The sequence below is a fragment of the Aspergillus melleus genome (assembly GCF_016097325.1).
Source record: "Aspergillus melleus strain CBS 546.65 chromosome Unknown contig7, whole genome shotgun sequence".
In the NCBI taxonomy this organism is placed as follows: Eukaryota; Fungi; Ascomycota; class Eurotiomycetes; order Eurotiales; family Aspergillaceae; genus Aspergillus; species Aspergillus melleus.
Genome location: NW_025763376.1, coordinates 2,345,093 through 2,359,198, shown reverse-complemented (window position 1 = coordinate 2,359,198; position 14,106 = coordinate 2,345,093). Strand labels below are relative to the sequence as shown.

Below are 14,106 nucleotides of genomic sequence, written 5' to 3'. Positions count from 1 at the left end.
TCGGGGGTGTTTTCGTCCACCTCGATGTCGTAGGTGATGGGGTCGCGAAAGCCGTAGAGAAGGCGTTCGGAGGCGGTTTTGGGCCAGCCTTTTTGGGGGTTGGGTGTGGGTTTGGTTCTGTTGGTGGTGAGGCGTGGGCGTTTGGAGGAGGAGGAGGAGGTGTTTTGGGCGGTGGATTTTCTTTTCGGGGCCATTTTTTCTCTGTCTTCGATTTCGTTTCTTGGAGGTTTGGGGTTGAAGGGGGAGGATCTGTTTGGTCTTGGTCTGTGTGGAAGATGCTCAAGATGCCTTTTTCTCAAGACAAGTGTAGGATCTCAGTATCAGTGGTACTGATGTGGGTCGAACGTAGATGAGAATGTGATATGAGATAGGATATGATGAGCCCCGTGGACCCAGGCCCCTCTTCTTGGTGGCAGAGAAGTCAGGAATAGAAGAAGAAGAAGGCCTGTACACAGAAGAGAAGAGCTGGTCAAGCTGACTTTCTGAGTATGAAGCTGTGATGGTTATGAGATAGGATATGATGCACGCGGAGTGAGGGTATCTCGGTTTTCCTGGTTGGAAGAAGTCCAAGAAAGAGAAGACACAGATCTGAAAGACAGAACACTGGCTTTGACACACTCAAAGAACCAGAGACCGTAGATGTGAAGGCGTAAAGAAATCTGAGATAGGTATGAGAGGAACACGTAGAAAAGATGAGCAGACCTTCTTCCTTCAGTCTTTCTCAACAAGAGCCACAAGTCACAGAAGAGATGGAATACAGGAAAGGAAGAAACACAGAATGATCTCTCTGAAGACAGACACGTTCCAAGACACAAAACTTGTAGCTGTGAAGCAACGCCAAGGTGTGAGGAACAAGACGAGAATAGGACAAGGCACGTCCGAATCACTGGGACTGACAAGATCCCTGTTTTGACCAGAAGCAATCCAAATGCCCTCCAAAAGAGAATAAACAAAGTATCTGATCAAGATGATCACCTTGATACGTTCAAAGAGAGAAAGTTACGTGCATAAAAAGACGTGAAGGGAGTCAGGATAGGGCACGTCAGGATCACGTGGAGTAAGTTGAAGTCACGTTTTTCTGTTTGCCCAAGCCAAGACAGACCCAAAAAGAAAGATACAAGAAAAATAGACAAAGCAGTAGACTGGGTGCATTCAATAGTCCAAAGAATGCAGATATCAAGATAGGGCACGTATGGATCACGTGGGGTGAATGGTGGTGAGAAGGTGTAAACAAGAGGAAAGCGGTGAGAGGAGAGAGGGTGAGGAGGAAGAGAAGAAAAGTGGGAAATTGAGGGGGGAACAGGGGAAAGGCACTAGTACAAAGAAAATGGAACATTTCGTCTAGTGCAGTTGTTGATTACCTGGTTGGGCTGGCGATGCAATCGGTGAACCAAACGTGATGCGGGTCCTGGGACTTCTGCCAATGGGGTGATTGCACAGCTGCGTTTACTTCTTTTATGTGGCTCTTTCCATTGTTTCGGTCTTGTGTGAGAAAGTTAGAGTAGTATATAGTTTGGTTGTTTGTCAATACTGTTTGGTTTATACTGCTGGATCTATAGGATTGGGTAGATATCAATCACGTATCCATTTGGTATAGTAGAGCGGCGAGTAGATATGAAGAGCAAACGTTATTCTCTCCAGATGGAAGAAATGCAAATATGTCCTGTCTTTGTCAACCCAGGAGAACTGTAGTGGAGCTGGAAATCTTCCTGATACTGCATCCTGATTCCTTGGGATAGTAGGCAATCAAGGCGAGCCCAACTACAAACGGGAAATGAAGCCCGGCATAAGCTTTTTGATTTGCCTGCTACTGGAATCAAAGCTCCGGACTATTCTTTTACATGCTCTCATAGCATATTTCATGTAGTTGACATAGTATTCATGCAAAGACATGGAAGCCTAACAATGAATGGTCCTTATTACACTAGCTTTCCTGTCCTTCTTGACCAACCCAGCAGAAGGAAGTCTGTCTATGGCTCGATAGATAAAGAATGTTCTCTGTAGCCTACCAATTGACCCAAATTCTTGAGGGTAGTCTCACTGTACATTATGGGTTTACATTGATGCCTGAGGTTCGGCGAGAACTTCGCCGAATACCCAGAAACGAATGGCATACCAGTAGCACTGTCTTGACTTTCAGGTTCTTTCTTTTCCATTTCCTTCCCTTTACATTGACTATCTATGAAACGAAACGTGGAGGAATATTCTGGGACTTTCATTTTGGTGACATATTTTCCGAAGCCTCGAGTTGGCCACCCCAGTTCATAGGACACCCAATATTTCTCTACTGCAAATGACTACGATAAATCTAGCCGAAGGAATGTAGAGCCAGACTGCATCGAAAAGACTAGAGCTAAATTCGATACTCTGTATGACCACGTCATCATTGCTGAAAGGAAAAACCAAATATGGGATATCTTCCACGTATCTAAGTATACATCCGAGTAACAATTGAAAGTGAACCATGTGCGCCATCCCATCTGCTGATCAAAAAAGTCGATTATCCAAGAAAATGAATCAAAGAACATCAAAACGCCTCCTCATTTAGGCTCATTTATCGCATTCCGCCTTGCATCAGCTGCTGTCGCAGCAGCATAATCTGGGTCCGTTCCATTGGGGGGAGTTCATCGATGGCCGACTGGGGCATGGAGAGCACTTGCTGTAGCAGCTCGTCCTGGCCAGGGACCTGCTGTGGCGGTGCCGCTTGCGGTACCGGCTGGGGGTTGAAAGGCGTATTAGCCATCGGAGGGGTGGAGATTTGGCCAGGTACTGCGGAGAAAGGCTGGAAAGCCTGCGCTGCGGCAGGAGGAGCGGCTGCAGCAGGCTGCGCGGCTTGCTCCACAACCGAGCCGAGTGTGTTGTAGTCCACCAGATTCATCAGAAGCAGCGCTTGGAAAATTGCGTATGCTAGTTGGGGAGCCGTTCGCAAGAGCTCGGCGGCTCGCGCAGGCTCAACGGTGGCCAACTGCTTCATCTGAGAAAGCACCTCTAGTAGCTGATTGGGAGGAAGAGAGGATAGGGTTTGAGAGATCGCGTTCGGACAATCGAGATGCGGGGGCAGTTCCACACCGGGGGGCAGTGGAGGCAACGGAGCCGCCTGCTGTTGACCTCCTAGTTGTCTATCCGGCTGCCCGGGCATTTGGCCTGTCTGTGAATAATCCGGAGGGATCGAGTCTTTTTCATTGTTATGGGGCCAATCGACACGAATCTTCCGGCCCATGATCTCGTAATCGTTCAGGTTTCGAACGGCGGAGGCGGCTGCGTCGGCGTCGGCGAAGTCTGCAAAGCCATATCCCTTTGGTTTGCCTGTCTCGGGGTTCATCATCAGGCGGAATTTGGTGACTGTGCCGGCGGTGCTGAGGATGTCCTTGACCTGTTCCTCGGTGAGGTCTGTAGTAACAGGCATTAGTATCTGAGAGAAAGCGACAGTGTATTATAGTGAACATACTATAGGGGATATTCCCCAGGAAAACACTCTTGCCAGCTCTTTCGGGCGCCATGGTTGCGACTCTGTAGAATTTCAAGCTCTGTCGATCAATCTGTCAAGCTCCGTGTTTGGCGGAAAGAGCGTTCGCGATGGGGCGCAGCGGGGGTATGGCCACACTTTCTGGTTGAGCGATGATAGCAGGACTGAGATCTGCAGGAAACCAGATGAATCGGAAGGTCGAAGTCGTTGCGCCTCTGTAAGGACGAGAAGATTGACAAAGACGAGGAGGAACAATGAACGGCGATGCAATTGATGGAAATGCCGCGGGCGGTGAGAGCAGCCGCAGAACCTCCGCCGGCTTCGATTCGTCTCACCTTCCGACCTGCTTTTCCTCCATTCTCCCCCACACCATCACCCATCATGTCTCAATCACCAAAGGAACAGCTGGAGAAGCTCCAGGCGATGCTGCAGAGGACCGGCGGCCGCGGAGGCTTTGGTATGCCCATACGGCCCCCCGGTGGAGGCCCCGGAGGTGGTGTCGTTGCCGCCCTCGTCGCTGTCGGCCTCGCAGGATATGCCATCTCGAACTCATTCTTCAACGGTAGGTTGGCCTCTCGACATAGGTTGTGGCTGTCGCAGTTGGTTTATCTTGCTTTGTAATCGTGGCTGACGTGCGGTGGTGTATAGTCGATGGTGGTCACCGTGCTATCAAGTACTCTAGAATCGGTGGTGTGAAGAAGGATATCTACAGTGAAGGTATGGTTTAAACTTGCTTCATGGGATCATTCGCCATTTTCCTCTCTGACTGCTTTTTTCTCGCAAAGGAACCCACATCAACATTCCTTGGGTCGAGACGCCGGTTGTCTATGACGTGCGCGCGAAGCCCCGGAACATCGCCTCTTTGACGGGTACCAAGGATCTGCAGATGGTGAACATTACCTGCCGTGTTCTGTCGAGACCCCGAGTCGATGCCCTTCCGCAGATCTACCGTACCCTCGGTAAAGACTTTGACGAGCGTGTGCTTCCGTCGATTGTGAACGAGGTCCTGAAGAGCGTGGTGGCCCAGTTCAACGCCAGCCAGCTGATCACTCAGCGTGAGAATGTCGCCCGACTGGTGCGGGATAACCTTGCTCGCCGCGCAGCCCGGTTCAACATTGCCCTTGACGATGTGTCGCTTACGGTATGCACTTCTTAACCTGTTTTGTCCGATGGCAGTTCTTTGACCATAACTAATACGATCGGTGTCCGTTATAGCACCTAACCTTCTCCCCCGAATTTACCGCCGCCGTCGAAGCCAAGCAGGTTGCTCAGCAAGAAGCCCAACGGGCGGCTTTCCTGGTCGACAAGGCCCGCCAAGAAAAGCAGGCTTTCATTGTCCGTGCCCAGGGTGAGGCCCGATCCGCCGAGCTGATCGGAGACGCGATCAAGAAGAGCAAGAGTTACATCGAGCTACGAAAGATTGAAAACGCCCGCCAGATTGCCCAGATTCTGCAGGAGAACGGCGCCCAGAACAAGCTGTACCTGGACTCGCAGGGCTTGGGCTTGAACGTCAACGTCAACAGCGAGGAAAAATAAGCATAATCCCCTTCGCATGAGAAAAGGAGTTTATTACAAGAGGGCGGCAGCAGCTTCTCTTGGCTTTGGTCTTTGTTTAATTGAAATGTAATGGTGCTCGTTCTTGTCGGTCTCGACGCGGCGGTGGAATACGTGACCCTGAGGGGAGGAGTAGCATGGGGTATTTGTACAAATAGTTGTCTTCGAGTTTCTCCGAATTACCAGGCGAAATCTTTCTCTTCTCTCCTTATGAATCTGCCTATTTATGGTGACGTGTAGAGCTCTCTCCTCTTTGGCGTCGTAAAGCGGATTTCTCGCTTTTTCTCCGCGCCTCGACGAAAGCGGCGGGCGGAAATTTTATACTCGGCGACTCTTCCCTTCTGCATCTCCCCATCTCCACCCTCGAACTCAGCGATAGATCGGTGGGTGTCAAAAGGAATATTATTGACGGCCTTTGTTTCTTTGCCTCTATTTTCAAATATATCCCGCACATCCCAATTCTGCAAGAAGTACGTTTGCCCGCCCCTCCTCCGTCGCAGGTGCCCCGCATCGACGGTCCTCAAAATCTTCAAGAATTGACAGCGAAAGCTAACCCATTTCCCCGCCAGACATGGCCGACCCAAACGTCGAGATCCAAATCGACCCCAACGCAGAGATCCAGGTCGACCTACAAGTTCAAGAGATCCTCCTCGCCGCCTCGCAACATGATATCCCCAAGCTCCGTCGCCTGATCCGTTCTCAAGAGGCTGTCCCGAACGCCGCCAACGTCAAAGACACGGAAACAGGATACTCCCCCCTCCATGCGGCCATCGCGGCGTGTGAATCGGACGATGAGCCCGTCAATGGGGCGCCCAATGGCGCCCAGGCGAACGGCGTCCAGCCTAGCCAGGATCAAAGCGCTGTGGAATCGGGTGTGAACACTGTCAGGTTCCTCCTGCAGGAGGGAGCGATCTGGAATGACCTAGATCTGAACAACGAGACGCCTGGATGTATCGCGAAACGCATTGGACAGAACGAGCTGTACGAGATGATCGTGGATGCGGGTGTTCGGGCTGAATTGCTGCTTAACCGACTAGATGGTTACGAGGAGCTGTCGGAGATGGGCGAGGACGAGGAAGAAGGCGGCGAGGACGCCGAGAAACAGCAGGAAGAGCAGGCTACTACGACCGAGCAGACGACCGCCGATGACCAGACGGCACCTGAATTGGTTGATGCTACTCAGGTTGAGGCGGCCGGGCCAGACGTGTCCCAGTCGCGCTACCTAGACTCCAACCTTACCTTCCAGCAGGATCGCCTGCTGGATCAGGACCAGAACGGTGTGATGATGGCCTGGGAGTCGGACATCATGGCCAAGTCGGCGAAGAAGCTTCTCCCGACCCCGGGACTGCGTGTGCTCAACGTCGGCCACGGCATGGGCATTGTGGATGGATTTCTACAGGAGCAGTCGCCTGCCGCGCACCACATCATCGAGGCGCACCCGGACGTGGTTGCGGAAATGAAGCGCAAGGGCTGGCACGAGAAACCCGGAGTCAAGATCCACGAGGGCAGGTGGCAGGATATCCTCCCTACCCTGGTGGGAGAAGGCGAGCAGTTCGATGCCATCTACTACGATACCTTCGCCGAGTCGTACGGCGATTTCCGCGAGTTCTTCAGCGAGCAGGTCATCGGTCTGCTGGACCAGGAAGGCAAATGGAGCTTCTTCAACGGCATGGGCGCCGACCGCCAGATCAGTTACGATGTCTACCAGAAGGTGGTGGAAATGGATCTTTTCGAGGCAGGATTCGATGTTGAATGGGAGGAAATCGCCGTGCCTACGCTGGAGGAGGAATGGAACGGCGTGCGCCGACCGTACTGGCGCATTGAGAAATACCGACTGCCCTTGTGCAGATACATGGATTAAAAATAAATAGAATGGGAAATGCAACAATGATGAATGATCACAATCAAAACGACGGCCAGCTGATGTTCTCACGTACTCTCATTAGGTCATCGAGTTTGCAAGGTCTTGCCAAAAGTAACCTCATTGCTCTCTGCTAAGGAGCACTTGTGGACTCTGGGACTGAACATGCAACCGATCTGCAACCGATGTCGGGATGTTCTTCTCGCAAAGGGCTTCTTGGACACTAGTTCAGAGATTTGCGCTGACCCAAGGACACGAAGATTAATGATGGAAACGATTCGAAACTCAAAAACGAGTGACTACAAGCTGCTGATTCACTTAATGTCAGATCACAATGCCAACTTAACATCCACACTTATTTACCTTCCTCTATCTCATTCACCAGAAAATGGCGTTTGATCCGAAGCGAATCTTTTATCATTATGTCTTCCATTGGTCTTCTCCTGCCCACCACCAACTCCCCCTCTCTCATGATATGTCCCAGGCAAAGTCAGTGTCACTTTCATTTTCAAGTATCAGCTCATCGACGTCTATTACGCAGAACAGAAGGCTTTATAATGTCTTGAAGATCAGAAAGGAATCGAAGGCAAAGATGATACAAAATGTGCACACGATTGTCATAGCCAGCCCGCGGATCCCAAAGCAAAGATGATAGAACCCGAGCGAAGTACTTTCTGTTGCTACTAGGGTTGTTACTAACGATTCAAGGACCCTGAAAGGCGACCAAGGATGATGCATTTCAAAGTGGCCAAGAGGTATCTATTACGACAAGCGCTCTCTCCACAAGAAGTCAAATGTGACGAATATAGCAGCGTCAATGCTAGGTTCCAAGAAAATACCTAGCGAATCTCTGGAGAGTGAAAGTTCAGTGTCTCCTCGACATCATGGGCGCATCTATTTTTGATCCCGAATGGGACAATTTGCTAGGAGGCGAGCGAATTTATTAGTTGAGTACTACAGCACGGATCTGGATACTTTCTTCCAGCCCAGAAGGCATCGCCGCTTGAAGGATCAAGCTCAACGAACATCAATGGTTTTAGAACCAACTATCTCTATTCCGGACCGATAAAAAAGTCTAGTTATGGCATCCCCCAAAGAATCACCTTTCGCACCACGTTGACGGCCTCTGTGGTCAAACCACTTGAGCGATTCTCAACATCGATGTAACCCCAAATTTTCTGGCTACCCGAACCATCCTGGTGAACCGTCGATCGTCCTTAATGCTGCGACACATTTCCCCGATTTCTACTTCTAAAATCGTCATAGTGGATTGCGACAATCTCGAACCTACTAAGGCCTACCCCTTTGAATCTAAGAACATCCTAAAAATCACTAAATAAAATCAAGGGATTCACGAACTCCAATAGCTCTAGCATTTAGCAATTGTGTCTGCTGAAGTGCTAATTCGAAAAGCGAACACGATACCTACTGCGCCGATGACGTTCAAGCGATCTAAGAATAGCCAGTGAAGATGCAGATCATCGTGTTCCTGACCCATACAGCCACCCAAACTTTTCAAATCCGCGTATCGTGTCTGCAGATTAGCATAGAAATGGGGCGATTGCATGCAGGAACACGGTAAAATGGGGCACGATCAGCATCGACACGAGCCAACTGCCCCGTTGAATACGATCAGGGTTCGCTTGGCAATGCAGATTTCTCGGCTTTTACAGGACAGAAATTCCACGAAAATTGGGGGTTTGAGGGGCCGGATAAGCTCATGCAATAAATCGAGTATCATTATGCGAACTTCACCTAGGAGTAACGAGAACTAGATGATCAGGGACCTGCCAAAGGATCGTCCCAGAATACCCCATACTCCGTGATGCCTCGTATTCTGTGGATTCAAGTGCTGATCTTCATCGATCTCTAGCAGGAGAATTACAGTGGTTAAAGGTAGGTAACGTTTGGAATATAAAAGGTGGACTCAATCCCCTCCACCAAAATCCATCCGTTATCAGCAACCGATTCCGAACAATCGAAGAATTCCAGACTTCAATCCCCTCATATTGGATTGAAAACCACACAATACCTATCAACATGTCATCCTTCAAGCTCCTCGTGGCTCTCATTCCCGCCCTCGCTGCCGCCGCCTGCGTCGGCCCCGCCGTCAACGACGCAACCCTGGACCTGCTCAAGGGCTATGAGAAGATGATCCCCAACCCCTACGACGACGGCTACGGAAATCCCACCATTGGATACGGCCACCTATGTCAGGATTCTTCCTGTTCGGACGTCTCCTACTCGCAGCCTCTCACTGAAGAAACTGCAACGAAGCTGTTGGCTGATGACTTGGAGGTTAGTTAGTGAATACAAACATAGTTACAGTATGGCTCCATGCTAACCAAGTCGATCCAAATAACAGGGCTTCCAAGACGCCGTCACAAACGCCCTCGCCGACGCCGTGACTCTCAACGACAACCAATACGGCGCTCTCGTCTCGTGGACATTCAACGTCGGCGCGGGCGGCATGCAATCGTCCTCGCTCGTCCGACGGATGAATAACGGCGAAGACGTGGATGTTGTTGCGCAGGAGGAGTTGCCCAAGTGGGTGCACGCGAACGGCGAGGTCTCGGAGGGTCTGGTGAATCGTCGAAATGCCGAGTTGGAGTTGTTCGCAACTGCCAGTAAGGGAGAGGCGTTGCCTGCTCCTTGCTAGATTGGGGAGAGGGGGAGCTGACTTTTGATGGAACGGGTGCTTTGGATGAGTGGGTTTATATAACTAACGATTGGGAGTTGGGATTCGCCGTTTGAAGAGAGGTTTGCGGTCAATAGGGCCCAATTTCAGAATTCAGCTTTGATTTTTTTCTTATTTTATACATGTTTTGGGAGACTATACACTGAACAGCCTGTTTCAAGAATTCTTGTGACTGTCACGAATGAATAAGACGTGCTATGCTGAACCCACAGAAATCTCTAGACGACAAACAACAAACCCACAAAACGCCAGGCCAATCGACGAAAGCAACAAACCGTGTCATGTCAGTCATTCCAGTTATGTACACTAATTTCCTCGTCCTTTCCTTCTCTTTGCTTTTTACACAGGGTTGCCAATATTTACAGTTGAATGAGATCCACCTGAGAGAAGTCCGGGGGACTGCGACTGAAGATAGTGCGGCACTTGCCATCCAAGGCTTGGTACTCGTTACTGATCCAGACATGTTTACTGAATCGCTGGGTACGATAGACTTCGTCGTCGCTGACACCAATATCGTCTCGCGGGATCCAGACCACCGGGCGTTTGGCCCGGAGGGCATCATGTTGGAAAGCGCGCTGCACCAGCTGATCGCGCTCGTCTGGAGTCAGATCCTCCAATTCATCATGGATACCAGCAAATATCCCCTGACCAACGTGGCGGGCTGGGGGCCCTTGGTTCTCGGCGTCCTCGGCGATTTTCTCGCGCATGCGTTGTACACTGGGAACAGAGTTGTCGGACTTGCCACCAAAGTATGATGACCGGCCTTTTGAGGGCCGATCGACCCACGATGGACGTTTGGGCGTCATCCCAGGACGCTTTGCGGTATGCTTATGCTTATGCTGTTCTTTGTTGGCTTCGATTTGCTTCAACTCAATGTCGTGAGATACCCTATCAGCCTGGCGTTCTCGGCGCTCGTTCTCCGCCAGTTGGTGCTCAACCGAGTCGGGTTCATCCTCGTCATCGCTTGGCAAACCTAGTCTCGCTCTTTGAGCGCGTGCAAATTCCTCATCGCGGCGGACGGCATCATCCTCGAGAGTGATTGGGAGGTAACGAATCAAAGGCCCAAAAGCCTCGTTCAACAAAATTTGATACCCGGCCGTGAGAACGAGCACCACAATCATAAAAATTGCTTGACCTTTGCAGGCAACAGAGCCCTGCACATCACGGACCAAAAAGAACAGTCCGATCAAGCTAACTTCCATGACGTACAATCCCGTGAATAGCTGATTGATAGCCTGAGGGAAAAGTAATCCGCCAGTATCGAAGCGAAATTTGGTGACATAGAGAGTATTGTAACGATAAACGAACCAGAATAGGCCGAACGTAAGAATATTGAAGATAAGAATGAGCGGTGAAATAACACAATAAATCAGCCCTATTCTTGATATTAGCTTCGGTCTCCGGCCGTTTCTTCCCAATGATCAAAAGACAAACTTACCGATTGATGCCAAAGTAGTGTAAACAGGAAAGAAGGTACCCCATTGCATTTGGTTCAAGTTGGTTGTTCGCGCCCACTTCTTTCTTGCGGTCGTATCGAGAAAGGGAGCAAGAATGAACCAACTGACAAGATTGACGATCTGAACCAGAGCACCGGCACTCACTGACATGGCCTGCAGGATCATGTACGAGAAGAAGTAGTTGCTGGACGAGGGAATATTTTGTGCTAGGAGTTCGGGCCAGCTGGTGACGTTGGTGACGTTGTTGATGATAGTGGAAAAACTAGACGAAATGGCCACAACCAGGAAAAGTTGCACGAACAGGAATGCGAAATAATAATGCTGAACTGTGAGTTCCACGGCCATGCCTGTGTGAACACCTTGAGTTCGGCAGAGGAAACGAAGGATCAAAGGCAATATGGCCATAAGGATGGCCAAAAACAGTGCCGGCAAGATGCCCTGCACGGCTGAGACAAACCATTCTGGTAGGTTTGAAATCCACGACAGCCAGGTGAAAGCATCCTCCAGGTACGATAGCTGGGAAAGTAAACCGGTGAAAGCTACAGGGAACGCCCACCCAATCACCATAGCGCAGACAAGAGCGAAAACCCCGAATGTACGAAGGTAGCGTTCCCACCACTTGATTGACATGTTGTCCCATATGACGTCGTCCGGCGAGATTTCCACGATGCGAGGGGCCATTTGTTTGGGGACATGGTGGCTGACCGACTGGCAAGCCATATGCGCTGCCACCTGATGGTTAAATTGAATGAACGCAGAATTCATCAGCGGGAATTTCTCGGGGTGTTGCTGATCAATCTCGATTTCCAAGTTTAGCCGTGCCACTTCTTTGCGACAGTGATCAATGGTGTCGACTTTCTTTCCGATAAGCCAGAGAGACGGCATCCATTTCCAACCAAAGATCGGCAATCGCATGGTGTCGCGGTCTTTTTCTTTGATGTATTTCTTCCACAATGGCTCCCCGAAGTCTTCGTTGTCGAAATCTTCGTTGTAAGCGATTGGGTACTCTTCTCCGTCTACCTTGTCTCCTTCCTGGCGACCCCCAGATTTGCTGGCTTTACTGTCCTCTCTTCCTGTCGGCAAGACATTCGGGTCAGAGCCGAGTGCTTCCCCCCCGTCGACGGGGCTTTCGGAGGCTGTCAAAGGAAGCTCGTCTGGCTCAGTTTTGCTGCTAGTTTTAGAATTGCCTGACCCTCGACTTTTCCAGAACGGTCTTTTGGGTTGAGAAGATGAGCCTAGACCCGCAGCACTGGGGCTTTGATTCCTCGGGCTTCTGTAATTCAAACCATTCTCATGGCCTGCGTCGCTGTGATTTGCGTCCAATGACAGAGGCTCGCGCGGTCCATCGCCGCCAGAAACACGTCCCCGATCCCCAGTCGTCTCATGTGGGTTCTCTTCAGGAACAAACCCACCGGTACGAGTCAAGGTTCCATCAATTCCGTCCTCGACCTTTTTGAGACCACCCAGAACAGATTTCCCCAGCTTTCCAACTCCTTGGCCGACCGCTTCGGCAGCCTCAATGGCCGGATCGAAAGGGTTAAGTCGTTTCCAATGCCCTTGTTCATCCTGCTCTTTCTTCGAGCCGCGACGGTGGAGTAGTTGATTAAGCGTATGGGCTTGATGCGGGTCACCGGAACTGACACCAGCATCCATCGCTAGCTGGGAAGCTTTCCTATCGGCCTCCTGCTTTTCTTGCTTGTCTACCACCTTCGCGTCCTTGCCAGCTTTCTTGGCTTCAGCTTTCGCCTGCTTTAGTTGCGCCTTTTTGCACTTGATAATCAATTCGGTTTCGGCAGACTCGAGCTTTAAAGCCAAGTCATCCCGTTCTTTCACCTTCTCGTTGAGATCGTCGTAGTTTCGGTTGATCCAAATGTTGCGGATACCCCCAGGAAATACGTCATACAGCGAATCAAGGGCCTCCACCGAAAGCCAGCTTTCAGGGATGGCGGTCACTAGAACGGTTGTGGCAGATGCGCGAAGCCGATGTTGCGGAGAGGTTAAATACGCCTGTCGAAGGCGAATGTATCCTCTGAGCTCATCAAAGAAAACGGCGCACACGTAAACGATAGCTATAAAGGCCATAATGAGATGTCCCCAGTAACGACTCGTATTTTCAGGGGCGACATTTCCCCAGGCTAGTTGGTCGAGACCAGTAACATTCCACTGGCCTCCACTTGCGGTCCCATTTTTGTAGCTCTGATTCTTCCCGTTCACTTTATTCAGAGGTAGAAGGGTTGGCAGTAGAAGGCATCCCAGCGGCACGAATATTTTCAGGAGCATTCGTAGGTATCGCAGGAAGAAATAAGCGTCGAGACCACATTTTTGAATGAACTCAGAGCTGGAGGTCCGAAAGACAGGGCCGATCCATCGAAAAAATCCGGGCGGGGAGGGCGCGGTACGTTCTCTATCAGGGACGAGGTAGGTTCTTGGTTGGCTATTCGGGGTGGCGTTAGCGATACTCTCAGCCATAAAACACTAACCATGGCGACACTCACTAGATGCGAGTAAGCTTTCCCTTGAGAAGCAAAAACAGTAGAAACTCAACCGCGAAAATCACGATCGCAGTACCCAAAGACGCAAGGAAGGTATTGATCCCGATTCCTTCACGTTGTTTCCCCGTACCGCCAGCGTGCTCCAGGGCTTTCCCTAGATCGTTGGACATGGCGGTAATCAACGAAGGCCCTACGGATCCGTTCTAAATGCTTGGTATGAGGCCGAAGCCGACCGGACTTGCAGAAGAGATAACGCGGCGCAGAAGAGGGCGGAACGGTGATATAACGGACGGGGGTACAAAGGGCATAACGAGTTCAATTATTGAAGATCAGAGTGGCATGTCGATAGACGAAGCGGGGGACCGGTAACTAAAGTAAGGGAGGAGTCGAAAATAGCAGCACGAGGGGACTGTTTTTAGAAAGGGCGGGCGTTTAAAGAGGGCGGAATAGGGATCAATGAAGCGACGCAGAAAGAAGAAGTAAATAAAGGCATGACAGCAGTGGCACCGATTGCTAAAGAAATGGACCATTCATGTTTCAGCGGCGTGCCAAGTCAGCAGGGCAGAAGCGCCGCGATT

General features: G+C 50.6%; 5 protein-coding genes across 5 annotated transcripts; 3 read left to right on the top strand and 2 right to left on the bottom strand.

The window, feature by feature from the left end:
• Window positions 1-1,514: 1,514 nt before the first annotated feature.
• LDX57_011756 (putative polyadenylation factor subunit CstF64) lies at window positions 1,515-3,699 on the bottom strand. Its single transcript, XM_046093498.1, has 2 exons — window positions 3,449-3,699; window positions 1,515-3,390 (listed from the first exon to the last, which is right to left on the bottom strand). The coding sequence occupies exons 1-2, from the start codon at window positions 3,498-3,500 to the stop codon at window positions 2,555-2,557; spliced, it is 888 nt and encodes a 295-aa protein (XP_045949476.1). The 5' UTR covers window positions 3,501-3,699; the 3' UTR covers window positions 1,515-2,554.
• A 38-nt stretch (window positions 3,700-3,737) lies between these two features.
• Window positions 3,738-5,235, top strand: PHB2 (prohibitin subunit PHB2). The gene is made up of 4 exons (XM_046093497.1): window positions 3,738-4,028; window positions 4,115-4,183; window positions 4,252-4,607; window positions 4,682-5,235. Exons 1-4 carry the CDS (start codon window positions 3,740-3,742, stop codon window positions 5,000-5,002), a joined length of 1,035 nt encoding a protein of 344 aa, XP_045949475.1. The 5' UTR covers window positions 3,738-3,739; the 3' UTR covers window positions 5,003-5,235.
• Window positions 5,236-5,591: 356 nt separating this feature from the next.
• On the top strand, window positions 5,592-6,881 carry rmt2 (protein-arginine N5-methyltransferase; the record flags this gene model as incomplete). Its single annotated transcript, XM_046093496.1, has 1 exon — window positions 5,592-6,881. One exon carries the CDS (start codon window positions 5,592-5,594, stop codon window positions 6,879-6,881), a length of 1,290 nt encoding a protein of 429 aa, XP_045949474.1.
• A 2,040-nt stretch (window positions 6,882-8,921) lies between these two features.
• Window positions 8,922-9,540, top strand: LDX57_011753 (lysozyme; the record flags this gene model as incomplete). Its single annotated transcript, XM_046093495.1, has 2 exons — window positions 8,922-9,179; window positions 9,247-9,540. The coding sequence occupies 2 exons, from the start codon at window positions 8,922-8,924 to the stop codon at window positions 9,538-9,540; spliced, it is 552 nt and encodes a 183-aa protein (XP_045949473.1).
• Window positions 9,541-9,938: 398 nt separating this feature from the next.
• LDX57_011752 (putative DUF221 domain protein) lies at window positions 9,939-13,698 on the bottom strand (the record flags this gene model as incomplete). Its single annotated transcript, XM_046093494.1, has 3 exons — window positions 9,939-10,954; window positions 11,018-13,470; window positions 13,532-13,698. The coding sequence occupies 3 exons, from the start codon at window positions 13,696-13,698 to the stop codon at window positions 9,939-9,941; spliced, it is 3,636 nt and encodes a 1,211-aa protein (XP_045949472.1).
• Window positions 13,699-14,106: the final 408 nt, after the last annotated feature.